Below are 16,133 nucleotides of genomic sequence, written 5' to 3' on the forward strand. Positions count from 1 at the left end.
TTGCTGCCCACCATGGCTCAGTCATACTTCCTGGTCTGTTCTTTTCCCTGTAATCCCTGACCGAGAACCCAAACTGGGAAGGCAAAGGCACTTTTCCTAAGACATAATTGTTGTCTGTTCCCGAGATACGTCTCTTCGTACTTTGTGCCGTTACTTTTCCCAACATACCCTTGGGCGTTATTTTCAAAGAAAATCCATCGATTCTCTTTCTTCCCGTCAATCATTGTGCACCGGTAGATGATGTCTGACGAAATTGCCCCTCTGGCTCGTGTCTATAAATAGTCTCCTCCAGCTTTATCTTTTAAACTTCGTTTGTCTTCTTCTTCCTTCCCGCTGAAATCCCCTATTGCTCCCGAGTCTTCGCTTCTGTGTTAACAGCTTCCCTCTGGATTGATCCTTCCTTTAGTTCTTTTGTCATGGCATCCCCCTCTTTTCTTTCCTCTCTAGCAGCGGTGTATTATCCTGGCTCGTCCACTTTCGATGAAATAGACCGGGATGACCTGCGATATACCCATGGGGTTGAGGATGACGTACACGTGGTTATCCCCACTGGAATACACCAATTCTTCAATCCTCCTGCGGGTTATTGCACCTTCTTTAAAGAGCAATTTGTGGCTTGCCTTCGTCTTCCTCTCCACCCTTTCTTTTTCAACGTATGTCGCCACTTCCGGATTCCCTTGGGCCAACTGACACCAAACTCTATAAGGATCCTCTATGGCTTTGTAGTGTTGTGCGATGTGTGTGAACTATCCTGGTCCACCCACTTATTCCATTGCTTCTTCACCCTTCGGCGCTAAGAAGAGGGCACATTCCGCTTTCAGCCTCGTCTTCGAACTGCTTTTTTCTCATCCCTACCGCCTTCCGACCCGAACTGGAGGAACAAATTTTTCTTCATTAGCTTTCCTCATGAGGTGGAGTGGCCCTTGCGATGGCAACTGTTACTTCCTCCATCTCCCGAACTAGGGGAATTTCATCTTGACTCTTCTTACATAGAAGCCTCGTCTCGCCTGGCCAGCTGGCAGCTGAACTTGGCGCGTCTATTATCTGAGGAATTGCTATCCTATTTTCGCCTGAGTTATCTGACTCCTGAGACGCCTCGTTCTCTCGGTAAGTCTTTCTTTCCGTTCTGTTACCACTTCATAGGCATTTTATTTTCTTTACTGCAGCTAATCTCATACTTTATCTTGTGCAGCTGAAGTCTTAACCCGCGCTTCGGAGGTTCAGCCACTTCCTCTGAGTGACATGGAAATAATGAGGCGTGGCTAAGTCATTTTACAAAGGAGATCGCTACCTCACTCGTCTTCAACCTCTATTGGTGGGAGCTCCCCTGCAAATCTTCCACCTCGTCCTTCTCGCGGAGGATCTTCCGTTGTCCGACCTACCCCTTTAGCTCGCCCTACTCGCCCCTGGACTGTGCGTCCACCCCGGCTAGCCATCCCTGTTCGCCCCCGGGCCCCACTCACATCCCGGCCCATTACCCCGACCCCTCTTCGATCGGTTAATCCTCCTCGAACTACTTATATCCCTGGTCTGGGCCTTGGTAGAAGATCAGGCAACGTTTCTCACGCAAGCCCTGCTTTCAGAGAAGCTTCTCAAGCAGCTCGCTAGGCCCGCTCCGCAAATGACCGCCTGAGCCTAGATGCCCCTTCTTCCTCTAGACGCAAGGCTCGGCCACCTCCCAATGATTCTGATTCGGATGACCAGCCATTGGCTCAGAGACATCGACGCCAAGCCCCTCATCCTGTGTCAGATTCAGACCCGTCTTCTATCCCTTCTCCTTCACCTCATGTGGCTGTCACCTCTCCTCCTCCGCCCCCTGTTGCTACTCCGCCTCATGTCCCGAGCCAGGCAAATGTTCCACCTGATCCCCCCACAACTCCAGTTGAGCCTTCCATTGCTCCATCTTCTCCTCCAGCTCAACCTCCTACTCAACCCTCTACATCACAGCAGCACCAGAACACCGAGGCCGACCCCTCGCGTCGCTCCCCGCCATCTACCTCACCTCCAGAGCCATCCTCTGTGCCTCCATCAGCTCCTTCTGGGTCAGCTGCCGGGCCTTCTAGCTCCGCCGCGGGGCCTTCACAACCGCCCCCACCTGTCCCTCAATTTTATCGTACCACTGCTCCATCTGAGATTGGGATGCATTCACGACACGATGTTTCCACCAGCTTCTTGATAATGAAAGGTCGCTTAGCCACTTTATGGGGAGAAAGCATGCATCAGATGGAAATCTTACCGCCCCCTGCCCAGATGGAGAGATTCTCTGAGCTATATATCAAGGTCAGCTTCCATAATTGCTTGTTGCAACTATTATTTTCCTCATTTTTATCAAATGTTCTTCCTATGTACCAGGCCTGCGCAGAGTCTTTGGCCATAAACCAATCCTTTCATGCTGTTAACCATCAAAATAAGATGTTGCAAGAAAAGGTTGTTGAACTGGAACTATAATTAAATGACCTTGTTCAGGCTAGCCATGCCTTGAGGACCGAAATAAAAGAGTTGACCAAAAAGAAGAACAGTCTAGAAGTATCCCTAGCGCGGGCCAACCATGAACTTAAAGGTCTCAAGGAAGAGAAAAGCCAAGTCGATATTGTGCACCAGCAAAGCATGGATCAACAAGCTTTAGAGCATCAGCGGGCTATTGATCAACTGACCCAGAAGCTGAGAGCCGCCGAAACTTTAGCCCAAGAACATGAAAAGAAATTAAAATCCCAAGCAACCCAACTGACATCCCAAGCAGCAGAACTATTGACTACCCGAAATAAACTGGCTCAGGCGCGGACTACTGCAGAAGGAGTATCGACAACCCTGACCCTTTATAAAGAAGGAGAGAATGACCGCTGTCAACAGAGCCACGCTCTGTGCCTGCATTCTCCGGAATTCTGTACCCAAGAAGGGCAGCGCTTCTCCACTTCTGTTATTTATGGTGCAGCCGGGGCTCTGCGTCAACTTTATGAACAAGACTATTTGAAGTCAGCTCTGTCTCCTGAATTTTTAGATCATGACCGGATCCTTAAAGAGATCCCAGATGAAATTTTTGCTCCTTTCAAGTGATATTTCTTGGCTACTTGTATATAATGACAATAATTTCTTGTAGAGTACTTTGCTATTTTTCCACTTACATTCTAAGTTTTGTTTTTGCCAGAATTGCTTAGTTGACCGAAAGGAATATTAGGACATACAGTTTCGGCTCTCACGTCCCCACATCGCTATATTCGATCTGCCTTTTACCTGGTTTATTAATGAGGTAACAGCTCAGCTTACAGCCCGGCTTACTCTTCTTGGTACACTCCTTCAGATTCTGTAAGGTCTCAAGTAGTTAGCACTCCATGGTCGATCTAACTTCTTGCCTCGATCATCTTGTAAATAATAAGCTCCGGACGCTAACCTTTTGATGACTTTGTACGACCCGTCCCACTGAGGTGCTAGCTTGGTCACGTCCCCCATGGGTTTGATTTGCTTCCAGACCAGATCTCCTTCTCCAAAGAATCGAGGAATCACTCTTTTGTTATAATTTTGTCTCATTCTCTGTCGATAAGCCTCCAGCCGAGCCACCGTTCTGTCACGGGTTTCGCTAATAAGATCCAGCTCAGCCAACCGCCGCTCTGTGTTTCCTTCATCATATAATGTCCTCCTGATTGAGGGCACTCCAATTTCTATGGGTACGACTGCTTCATTGCCATAAACCAGGTGAAAGGGTGTCAGACCTGTACTTTCCCGAGGTGTTGTACGATAGACCCACAGAATGCTTGGCAGTTCTTCCTCCCAATTGCCCTCCACATGATCCAGCTTAACTTTCAGACCTCGTACTATCTCTCTGTTGACTACCTCGGTTTGACCATTGCTTTACGGATATGCTACTGAAGTGAAGGCTTGCGTTATGCCGAACCCCTTGCACCAAGCCTGGATTTTTTGTCCTTGAAATTACCTTCCATTGTCCGACACCAGTTTATGAGGGATACCGAACCTGCAGAGAACGTTCTTCCATAGAAATTGAATGACTGCATCTTCTGTGATCCTGGCCAGGGCCTCTGTTTCCACCCACTTAGAAAAATAATCTACAACCACCAATAAGAAACGCCTCTGACCTGGCGCCATCGGAAATGGTCCCACAATATCCATACCCCATTGATCAAAAAGACATGAGACTATAGACGTTCTTAACAGAGTCGTAGGCCGATGTGTTAAATTTTGATGTTTCTGGCAAGACAAGCATGTATTCACCAACTTATGAGCATCCCTCTGTAAAGTAGGCCAGAAATACCCGGCCAGGAGTACCTTGTGAGATAATGTTCGACCGCCAACATGATTGCCACAATATCCCAAATGTATTTCTTGCAAGGCCTGGTCGGCCTTCTCTACACCCAAGCATTTGAGTAAGGGTCTAGAGAAGGACCTCTTGTAGAGCTGATCTCCGATCATGACATAAGCATGAACTTATTTCCTGATCAGCCGCGACTCTTGGATCAGTCGGTAAGATACCCTGCCTGAGATAGTTGTGTTGGTTGCTACTCGGAAAACCTAGAGGTTCCACTGTACAAAAATTTTGTACAAAGGTCTGAACCTTTTCCTAGCTACCATGTGTTCTTTTAAATTAAATTTTGGATCGCCTGCGGAACTTAACACGTTTGATCCAAAACTTAATCTATTCGTTCTTTTAGGTTTTGGCTTGGGTCTCCTGCGGAACTTAACACGTTCGACCCAAATCAACTTAAGTTATTAATTTCATTAAATATTAATTTCCATAATTGGTTCCCAGTACTGACGTGGCGAGGCACATGGCCTTCTTGGATATGGGAGCAACCACCACCGACTAGACAAAACCTTTTATGGAAAGCTAATATTTAATTTCCTAAAATAACTTTAGGTTAACCGAAAAGAACAATCAAATCACAAGGAAAGAAAACAAAAGAACACTATATCGAAAACAAATTCAAACTCTAGAATCGTATGCCTCTTGTATTTAGTATTATTTCCAAAATAACTAGTATGATGCGGAAACAAAAATTACTAGTTATACCTTTAGAAAGACCTCTTGATCTTCTACCATATTCCTCTTCTAACCTCGGACGCTGTGTGGGCAACGATCTTCCGAGATGAGAACCACCAAGCACCTTCTTCTTCCTTACAAGTTTCGCCATCAAAACTTCTCCTAGGATGAAGAGGTTCTGCCACCACCACCATGCTCCAAGGATGCTAGAAAAGAGGCTTCTCCTTCTTCTCCTTCTTAGATCCGCCACCAAAGCTATCTCCACCATGAGAAGGTTTCGCCACACAAAGGAGAGGAGAGGAAAGAAAGGGCCGGCCACACCCAAGGAGAAAAGAGAGGAAAATAGAATAGAGTCGTTAGCCTTGAAGCCTCCTCTACCCCCTCTTTTATAATCCTTGGTCTTGGCAAATAAGGAAAATTTAATAAAAACTTCCTTAATTCTTTTGCCATTGAAAAGGAAAATTTATTTAATTAAAATAATTTTCTCTTTTCAAATTATAATGGCCGGCCACTCTTCTCCCCAAAACAAGGAGAGTTTTAATTAAAACAAAAATTAAAACTTCCTAATTTGTTTCTAGAAATTTATAAAAATTTCTCCAATAATTTTAATCCCTTCATGATTGGTTAATAAAAAGAAATTTTATAAATTAAAATCTTTCTTTTAAACATGTGGATAATTTTCAAAAAGGAAAGTTATCTCTAAAAATTTAAATCTCCTTTTAATCTACAAATAAGGAAAGATATTAAATCTTTTCTTAATCTTTTGTAGAAACTAATAAAAGAGAATTTTTAATTTTCAAACTTTCTTTTAAATCATGAATATAATTAAAAGGAAAGTTTTTACCAAAATTAAAATCAACCTTTTAATCTACAAATAAGGAAAGAGATTTTAACTCTTCTCTTAATCTTTTGTAGAATCTTATAAAAGGAAGGATTTAAATTTTTAAACTCTCTTTTAAATTATATTATCCACATAAGAAAAATTTTAAAATTAAAATTCCTTTTTATTTTAATAGGGACGGCCACATGAATTCACCCATGAACATACCCATGGCCGGCCCTAGCTTGGTCTCCAAGCTAGCTTGGTCGGCCCCTATAGGATGGGTAAGAAGGTGGGTATAGGTGGGTATAGTACTCTATAATTAAGAGGCTACGATAGGGACCGAGAGGAGGAATTGGTTTTGGTCTTCCGATAAAATTAATCCCGTGCTCGCCCGAACACACAACTTAATTTTATCAATAATAATTCATTCCACTAGAGAACTATTATTGAACTATCGCACCAATCCCAAATTACATTTTGGGCTCCTTCTTATCATGAGTGTGTTAGTCTCCCTGTTTAAGATAACAATGTCCACTAATTAAGTAAGTTACTGACAACTCACTTAATTAATATCTAGTTCCAAGAGTAGTACCACTCAACTTCATCGTCATGTCGGACTAAGTCCACCTGCAGGGTTTAATATGACAATCCTTATGAGCTCCTCTTGGGGACATTCTCAACCTAGATCACTAGGACACAGTTTCCTTCTATAATCAACAACACACACTATAAGTGATATCATTTCCCAACTTATCGGGCTTATTGATTTATTGAACTAAATTTCACCCATTGATAAATTAAAGAAATAAATATCAAATATATGTGCTTGTTATTATATTAGGATTAAGAGCACACACTTCCATAATAACTGAGGTCTTTGTTCCTTTATAAAGTCAGTATAAAAGGAACGACCTCAAATGGTCCTACTCAATACACTCTAAGTGTACTAGTGTAATTATATAGTTAAGATAAACTAATACCTAATTACACTACGACCTTCCAATGGTTTGTTCCTTTCCATCTTGGTCGTGAGCCACTGTTTATAATTTATAAGGAACCGATAACATGATCTTCTGTGTGTGACACCACACACCATGTTATCTACAATATAAATTAATTGAGCAACTACATTTATCATAAATGTAGACATTTGACCAATGTGATTCTTATTTCTAGATAAATGTTCATACCAAAAGCTAGGCTTTTAGTATACACTCTAACAAGTTGAGCATGGGCGCCCGCCAATCAATAGTTGCTTCTCTATTATTTTGCAGATCTATCTGAGCTATCAGAAAAGTTTGTGCTGTTGATCGGTCAAACACCCAAGTAGTTAAGGAACTGGTCATCTTTGCTAGCTCATCTGCCCTCTCATTTTCCGACCTGGGTATCTTGGTTACAGTGACCTCTGCGAATTCCTCCTTCATCTTCTCATAGGCTTCCCGATATACTTGTAATTTGTCACAATTTATCATAAAGTTGTCAGTCACTTGCTGAGTTACCAGCTGTGAATTTGAATAAATGATTACCCGGGCTGCTTGCAGTCCTGCCAACAAGGCCTCGTATTCTGCCTCATTGTTCGTGGCTCAAAAATTCAATCGAACCGCCAGTTGGAGTATATCTCCTTGGGGAGATATTACCAAGACCCCAACCCCACTTCCCTGGTGATTAGTCGATCCATCCACGTAGACCTTCCAGGTCTCTTCATAGTTGGTCTGATGAATTTCTGTTAGGAAATCTGTTAAGGCCTGTGCCTTAATGACTGTGCGGGACTGATATTGTATATCGTATTCTCCCAACTCCGTTGCCCACTTGATGAGCCGGCCTGCGACTTCCACATTAGTTAGAGCTCTTCCCATGATGCTATTGGTCAAAACCGTGATAGGATGCGATAAGAAATAGGGTCTTAACCGCCGAGCCATGAGGATCAATCCATAAACCAACTTCTTGAGGGTCGTGTAGCGAGCCTCGGCCCCTTTTAATAGATGACTGAAGAAATACACTGACCGTTGTACATTATCATGCTCCTTAACAAGCACAGCCCCTACAACCTCAGGGGTGGCAGATAAATAGATCCATAAGGGTTCCCCCACAACTGGCTTAAATAGAGATGGTAAAGCCTCTAAGTACTTCTTCAGCTCCTCAAAAGATCGAGTACAACCTTCATCCCATTGGAATTTGAAAGCCTTCCTGAGCACTTTAAAGAAAGGAGCAGCTCGGTCTGCAGATCTAGAAATGAATCTCGACAGGGCTGTTATTCTACCGACCAGCTTCTGAGTTTCCTTCAAATTCTGAGGAGGCTACATATCCCTTAGCGCTTGAACTTTTTCTGGATTGGCTTCTATCCCTCGCTCAGTCACCAGGTAACCCAAGAATTTTCCTCCCTTAACTCCAAACAGACACTTCAAGGGGTTCAACTTCAACCCATATTGCCGGAGAGTCCTGCATGTTTCTTCGACATCCTCGACCAGATTTGCGGCTAACGGGGACTTGATGAGTATGTCATCCACATAAACCTCCACATTGCGCCCGATCTGCTCCCGGAAGATTTTATCCATCATTCTTTGGTATGTGGCTCCAGTGTTCCTGAGACCAAAGGGCATGACAGTATAACAGAAAGTACCGTCAGCCGTAATGAAGCTAACCTTTTCTTGGTCCTCCATCGCTAAAGGTATCTGATGATACCCTTGATATGCATCCAGCATGCAAATTCTTTCGCAGCCGGCCGTGGAGTCCACCATTTGATCAATCCGGGGTAGAGGATAGCAGTCTTTGGGACTAGCTCGGTTGAGGTCTAGGAAATCTATACACACCCTCCATTTATTGTTGGGCTTCTTTACTAGAACCACGTTAGAGAGTCAGGACGAAAACTGTACTCCTCTAACGTGGCCTGCCTTCCTGAGCTGGTCCACCTCAGCTCTGATTATTTTGTTCTCGTCAGCCGAGAAGTTCCTTTTCTTTTGCTTGACAGGTCTGGAGTCTGATAGTAAATGTAATTTATGCTCGGCTACCTCCGGCCTAACCCCGGGTAACTCCTCTGTAGACCAGGCGAAGACATCCCAGTTACGAATCAAGCATTGAATTAACTCTTCCTTGAGAGGAGAAGGAAGGTCGCTTGCCACACGGGTCAAACTTTCGGGTCACTCGACGTGTAGTTGTACCTCTTCCCAAGGGATGGGTTCTTCAGCTATAGACAAAGGCTCTTCTTGAACAGCATGGACACTTCCATCTTGCATCCTTTGATTTTTCCGAGCCTCCACTCGAACAATGTCAATATAGCACTGGCGAGAAACCCTCTGTTCCCCTTTAACTTCCCTGACCTGCTTGCCCACGGGAAATTTGATTTTCTGATGGCTGGTCGAAACAGCAGCCCTAAATTCATGCAGGGCGGGCCTTCCCAAAATGACATTATAAGAAGAAGGGGAGTCTGCTACTATGAAAGTGCTCCTCCGTGTGCGCACCAATGGCTCGGTGCCTAGAGATATGACCAGCTTAATCTGACCCATCAGCTTCACTTCATTGCCTGTAAATCCATATAGAGATGTGGCCATCAGCTGGAGTTCAGCAGCATCAATCTGCATCTCCTAGAATGCAGTCCTGAATAGAATATTGACCGAACTTTCGGTGTCTATGAAAACCCGAGCCACTCGGCTATTGGCGATGATAGCCTTGATGATGAGGGCATCATCATGAGGCAACTCCAGCCCTTCCAGATCTGCTGGTCCGAAGCTAATAACAGGGCTGGCAGCGTGCTCTTGACTGCATCCAACGGTATGAACCTCCAAGCGACGCACATAAGATTTGCGTGCCCTCCCTGAATCTCCGTCAGTTGGCCCACCAGAGTGTTGGTTGCTACTCGGAAAACCTATAGGTTCCACTGTACAAAAATTTTGTACAAAGGTCTGAACCTTTTCCTAGCTACCATGTGTTCTTTTAAATTAAATTTTGGATCGCCTGCGGAACTTAACACGTTTGATCCAAAACTTAATCTATTTGTTCTTTTAGGTTTTGACTTGGATCTCCTGCGGAACTTAACACGTTCGACCCAAGTCTCCTTAAGTTATTAATTCCATTAAATATTAATTTCCATAAAAGGTTCCCAGTACTGACGTGGCGAGGCACATGGCCTTCTTGGATATGGGAGCAACCACCACCGACTAGACAAAACCTTTAATAGAAAGCTAATATTTAATTTCCTAAAATAACTTTAGGTTAACCAAAGAGAACAATCAAATCACAAGGAAAAGAAAGAAACAAAGAACACAACTTGAAAAACATATTCGAAATTCTAGAACGTAAGCCTCTTGTATTTGGTATTATTTCCATAAATAACTAGCATGATGCGGAAATAAAATTTACTAGTTATACCTTGTAGAAAAACCTCTTGATCTTCTACCATATTCCTCTTCTAACCTCGGACGTTGTGTGGGCAACGATCTTCCGAGACGAGAAACCACCAATCACCTTCTTCTCCTCCTAGCTAGGTTCGGCCAACAAAGAGGAAGCTTCACCAAGGAAGAAAAACAAAATACTAACCAAGCTCCAAGAGATGCTAGCTTTCTCTCCTTCTTCTTCTTCTTCTCCGAGTAGTATCCGGCCACCACAAGAGCTCCAATAGAAGGGTAGGGTTCGGCCACCACAAGAGGAAGAGAGGGAGAGGTTGGCCGGCCACACTAAGGAACAAAAGAGAGAGAGGAATAATAGATGTTGTGTCTTGTGAAGGCACCCTCACCCCTTCTTTTATATTCCTTGGCCTAGGCAAATTAGGAAATTTAATTACAATAAAATTTCCTTAATTTCCTTGACATGATTTAATTGAGAAAAATTAAATAAAATTTCCCAATTTAATCTCTAATGGCCGGCCACTTCTAGAGGAAATAAATTAGACAAGTTTTAATCAACAAATTAAAACTTCCTAATTTGTTTCCGGAAATTTTAAAAATAAAATTTCTCTTTAAAAATCTCTTCATGGTTGATAAAGGAAATTTCTATAATTTTAATTTTATCAACATGTGGATAATTTTTAAAGAGAAAATAAAATAACTCATCAATCTACAAATAAGGAAAGAGATCTAATCTCTTTCTTTAATCTTTTGTAGATCTTTTACAAGAGAGATATTTTAATTTTAATTCTCTTTAAAAAATTATTATTTCTTCCACATAATAAAAACTAAAATTAAAATCCCTTTTTAATTTAATTTGGCCGGCCCCACTAGCTTGGGTTCAAGCTAGGGCCGGCCACCCAATAATATACCTAGGCCGGCCCTAGCTTGGTTCCCAAGCTAGCTTGGCTGGCCCCTTATTAGTGGGTATAGAAGGTGGGTATAGGTGGGTATAAAATTTCTACAAATAAGAGGCTACGATAGGGACCGAGAGGAGGAATTGGTTTTGGTCTCCCGATAAAATTAAGCATCCCGTGTTCGCCCCGAACACACAACTTAATTTTATCAATGATAATTCATTCCACTAGAGAATTATCATTGAACTACCGCACTAATCCCAAATTACATTTTTGGGCTCCTTCTTATTATGAGTGTGTTAGTCTCCCTGTGTTTAAGATATCAAATGCCCACTAATTAAGTGAGTTACTGACAACTCATTTAATTAATATCTAAGTCCAAGAGTAGTACCACTCAACCTTATTATCATGTCGGACTAAGTCCACCTGCAGGGTTTAACATGACAATCTTTATGAGCTCCTCTTGAGGACATTATCAACCTAGTATCTCTAGGACACAGTTTCCTTCTATAATCAACAACACACACTATAAGTGATACCATTTCCCAACTTATCGGGTTTATTGATTCAACGAACTAAATCTCACCCATTGATAAATTAAAGAAATAAATATCAAATATATGTGCTTGTTATTACATTAGGATTAAGAGCACACACTTCCATAATAACCGAGGTCTTTGTTTCTTTATAAAGTCAGTATAAAAGAAACGACCTCAAATGGTCCTACTCAATACACTCTGAGTGTACTAGTGTAATTATATAGTCAAGATAAACTAATACCTAATTACACTACGACCTTCCAATGGTTCGTTCCTTTCCATCATGGTCGTGAGCTACTGTTTATAATTTATAATACTGATAACATGATCTTCCTGTGTGACACCACACACCATGTCATCTACAATATAAATTAATTGAACAACTACATTTATCATAAATGTAGACATTCGACCAATGTGATTCTTATTTCTAGATAAATGTTTATACCAAAAGCTAGGCTTTTAGTATACACTCCAACAATCTCCCACTTATTCTAAAAGACTAAGCTGCTATATCTGCTGCCATACATCTGATTCCTAACCCTTCAACATGCCCATCAAAAGCTCTTGCCTTAAGGACCTCAGTGGAAGGATCAATAGGTCATCACCTGATGCAATCTAGGCGGCAACAAATTCTCCTCGTTTATACGATTTCTCGTATTGGGTGGTACTTGCGCTCTATTGTGTTTACTTGCCTTATAGACTTATGGTTTCTTCGAGTTTGCTACTGCACCAACATTATTACAATAAATTGTAATAATCATATCTAAGTCTATCTTGAGGTTATTGAGTCATACAGCTTTTAATGGCTACCTCAGAGGCTTGCCATATACTAAGCTTCTATGGTGGAGTCCAGAAAAACACCTATGCTTATCACTCTTCCATAGTTATGACTTTACCTCCTAAAATAAACACAAAAACCCTGAGGTTGACTTATTATTGTCCCTATCCGATTGGAGGTCAAAATCCATACAACCCATAGGAACCAAATTAACTGCCTTGTAAGCTAGCATATAATCTTTAGTGCCTCTAAGGTACTTTAATATATACTTTACTGCAGTCCAATGTCCTTGTCTAGGGTTACTTTGATATCTGCTAACTATGCTCTTAGCAAAACAGATTTCTGATCTCGTGCAAAGCATACATTAGGTTGTCTAACTGCCGAAGCATAAAGAACTGCCTACATGTCCTCAATCTCCTTTAATGTCATCGGAGACATCTCTTTAGATAAAGACACTCCATGCTTAAAAGGTAAGAAACCTTTTTAGGAGTTTTGCATGCTTAAAACGAGCAAGGATTTTTTCGATGTATCAAGCTTGGAATAAATATATTTTTTCTTGTGATCCCTTATTACTTTGATCTTAAAAAATATATACATTCTCCCAAGTCCTTTATATCGAATTATTTGGACAACCATACCTCTTCTGACAACATTTTGATATTGTTTCCAACTACCAAAAATGTTATCTACGATAGTACAAGAAATACCACCACGTTTCCATCACATTTTTGTATACAAAACTTTATCCGTTTACTCAATAAATCCATAGGTGTGGATTACTTTGATAAACTGGATGTTCCAAGACCTTGAAGCTTTGTATCAGTCCATAGACTGATTGAGCTTGCACACAAGATGCTCTTAGCACTTTGCAATGAACCCTTCTGGTTGCTTTATATGGATGCTTTCTTCAAGACTTCTATTAAGGAATGCTGTCTTGACATCCACTTGCCAAATAGATAAAAGAATCCGGATAGACTTAAGCATGGCTACCAAAGAAAAAGTTTCCTTTTTCATCAAACCTTGCTTTGAAGGTTTCTACCTTCCGTCTATCCCTCTTTTCTATTATAGACCTTTACACCCAAAGGCTTTACACCACTTGGTGGTTCTACAAGCTTCCATTTTATTAGAATACATATATTCTAATTCTATTATTCATTACTCTTGCCAAGATGCTTTATATTTATCTTGGAGTGCTTCATTATATGTCCGGAGATCAGGTTCATGTCCTTCGTGGATCGAGTTCAAAACTCTCCCAAAACATGAATCTTTTAAGGTTGCTTAACAACCCTCCCACTACGACAAGGCATTTTCTGCAATTGTGTATCATTTGTGATACGTGTTGCAGTTTTCTTGTGGTATCTCATCTTGTACAGTTGGTACTAGATTAGACATGTCTTTTATTATTTTCTTAAGAACAAATTTACTTATGAGCACGTGGTTCATTATATAGTCCTTTTCTAAAAATCAGTCATTGATGTTATCAATGACCTTCTGATTTTTAAGACTATAAACCTACTTTTGTTTATCTAGGATAACTTACAAACAAGTGAACTCCTATCCAACTTATCATTATCTCTCTTTAACATATATGTTGGATTACCTGAATCCGAATATGCTTCAAAATAGGCTTACGCCTATTCAGCAATTCTATATGAGTAGAGATTTATGACTTGGAAGACATGTTCACTTTCATTTTCAGAGTTTATCCTTAAAACAAATTTGGTAATTTTCTGAATAACTCATCATCTATCTAATTATTCCATAAGAGTTCTTTACCTTCTTTCTACTACACCATTCTGTTGGGGTGTACCAGATACAGTTAGTTGGGATTGAAATCAACTTCTGATAAGTGACTCCTAAAATCTCTCAAGAGGTACTTGCCACTACGATCTTCCATAGTGACTTTTTACTTTATTCCTCCACATCAACCTTGTACTCTTTGAACTAATCAAAGTACTTAGTCTTGCGGTACATTAAGTAAATTTATTTGTATCTTGAATAGTTGTCTATAAATTAGACAAAATATTCAATACTACCTCTTGTCTGGATAGTCATAGGATCACACAAATCAGAATGAACCGATTTCAACATATCTTTGACTCCATACCCCTTGGACTTAAAAGCTTCTTGGTTATTTTCCTTCCAAGTAAGACTCGCAGGTTGGAAAGATTTCCACTACCAATGAACCCAAAAGTTCATCAGCTACCAATGAATCCTACTCAAGTATAACCTAGCTTTAGATGCCAAAGATATAATTGGTTCATTTCTGAAGGTTGCTTTCTCTTAAAATTAGAAGATGTGTTACTAATTTCCATTTGTTGCATCGTGGGAGTTATTGGATTATAAATTATCAACCATCATACCAGAATAGATAACTTCCCTATTTTTCTTGATAACAACTTTGTTATCAAAATAGACACAATATCTATAATAGTTTAGAAACTGAAATCAGGTTCTTTCTAAACTTGGTACGTAAAGACAATTACTTAAAATCCATATTTTATTCTTATCAAAGGATAAACATCTCCCATCGCAAGCTACCACTTTTACAGTAGTGCCCATGTGGACGGTGATTTACCTTTCATTTAGTTGTCGGGTTTCCTGGAACCCTGAATTGCAGACATGATTAATGGCATCTTGTATCTACACTCCAGGTTCTGGTAGATAACACCACTAGACATGTTTCAACTAATGAATTAAATACATCTAAATTGTTCTTAGTTCTAAGAAGACTACCTTAATGTCCAAGTCCTATTTCCAATCATTACAATTGGGACTAATAAGTCTTTTTCTATAGTATGACTACTAGGATTGACAAACATCCTAAGAATCACAAAATATTTGGTCAAGATCAACTCCTTAAAATCTCCATGAATTTTGTGTATACAAAATCAAAGAGGAGATTTTATTCATTAATTTTATTATCTCGTCAACTTTACTTTATGACGAATAAAATTAATAGTTGATCCGTCTTTGATCAAATATTTGGTCAAAACTCTTTGAATTTAAAATAAAATATTGATTCCTCAAACAATATTATTTAAATTCACCAACACCTCAAACACCGTGAATTTTGCATGCCACGTTAGTGTGGACGTATACAAATTCAACATTTGTAAAAGGAGGGTTTTACCCATTAACTATCTTGTCAACGTATCTTTATGACAAATAAAATTATCTCAACACCGTTAATTTTGTATGCCACGTTAGTGTGGACGTATACAAAATCAATCATTTGTAAGAGGGGTTTTAACCCTTTAATTTTATTATCTTGTCAACCTAGTTTTATGACAAATTAATAGTTGGTTTCATTTGGTCACACAAATAATAGCAGTGACTCCGATGGGGAGGATACTATTAGATGTGTCTAAGTGTATACCATTACTTGACACTAAGTCCATTAATAAGATTATGCCCCTTCCGTTGGGGAAGATCACACGCTCTTAATTAACTTCCTATAGTCATCCAAAAATGGAAGTCTGTTCTAGTGATCCACAAACAAGCTCATCCGTTATGGAGGAAGGCACTCAGAGCCAACGCGCAAGCTTGTTTGCATCACTTACAAACCAGTAATGGAGATCATGGGATTTATTTAAAAATCCCTCTTCCACTTAGTTATTTATAAACGAGGAATTTTAACTATGCTAGCCTACTAGTCATGTATACTAACATTCACACACAGCACAATATAAAAGCAATAAATAGAAAATCTAATTTTCAACTATTATGGCTTTTATCTCTAGTTGTCCTCCGTGTGTTGTCAT

At 40.5% G+C, this 16,133-nt stretch overlaps 1 protein-coding gene across 1 annotated transcript; it reads left to right on the forward strand.

The window, feature by feature from the left end:
- Window positions 1-513: 513 nt before the first annotated feature.
- Window positions 514-3,054, forward strand: LOC121978079 (translation initiation factor IF-2-like). The gene is made up of 3 exons (XM_042530463.1): window positions 514-653; window positions 1,659-2,280; window positions 2,467-3,054. The coding sequence occupies exons 1-3, from the start codon at window positions 514-516 to the stop codon at window positions 3,052-3,054; spliced, it is 1,350 nt and encodes a 449-aa protein (XP_042386397.1).
- Window positions 3,055-16,133: the final 13,079 nt, after the last annotated feature.

This window comes from Zingiber officinale, chromosome 4B (genome assembly GCF_018446385.1).
Source record: "Zingiber officinale cultivar Zhangliang chromosome 4B, Zo_v1.1, whole genome shotgun sequence".
Classification (NCBI taxonomy): Eukaryota; Viridiplantae; Streptophyta; class Magnoliopsida; order Zingiberales; family Zingiberaceae; genus Zingiber; species Zingiber officinale.

Coding starts and splice junctions, on each gene's coding strand:
- LOC121978079 (XM_042530463.1), top strand. CDS start 514: ATGGGGTTGAGGATGACGTACACGTGGTTATCCCCACTGGAATACACC. Junction 654..1,658: donor TCCACCCTTTCTTTTTCAAC/GTATGTCGCCAC, acceptor TTCTTCCTCTAG/ACGCAAGGCTCGGCCACCTC. Junction 2,281..2,466: donor TCTCTGAGCTATATATCAAG/GTCAGCTTCCAT, acceptor GACCTTGTTCAG/GCTAGCCATGCCTTGAGGAC.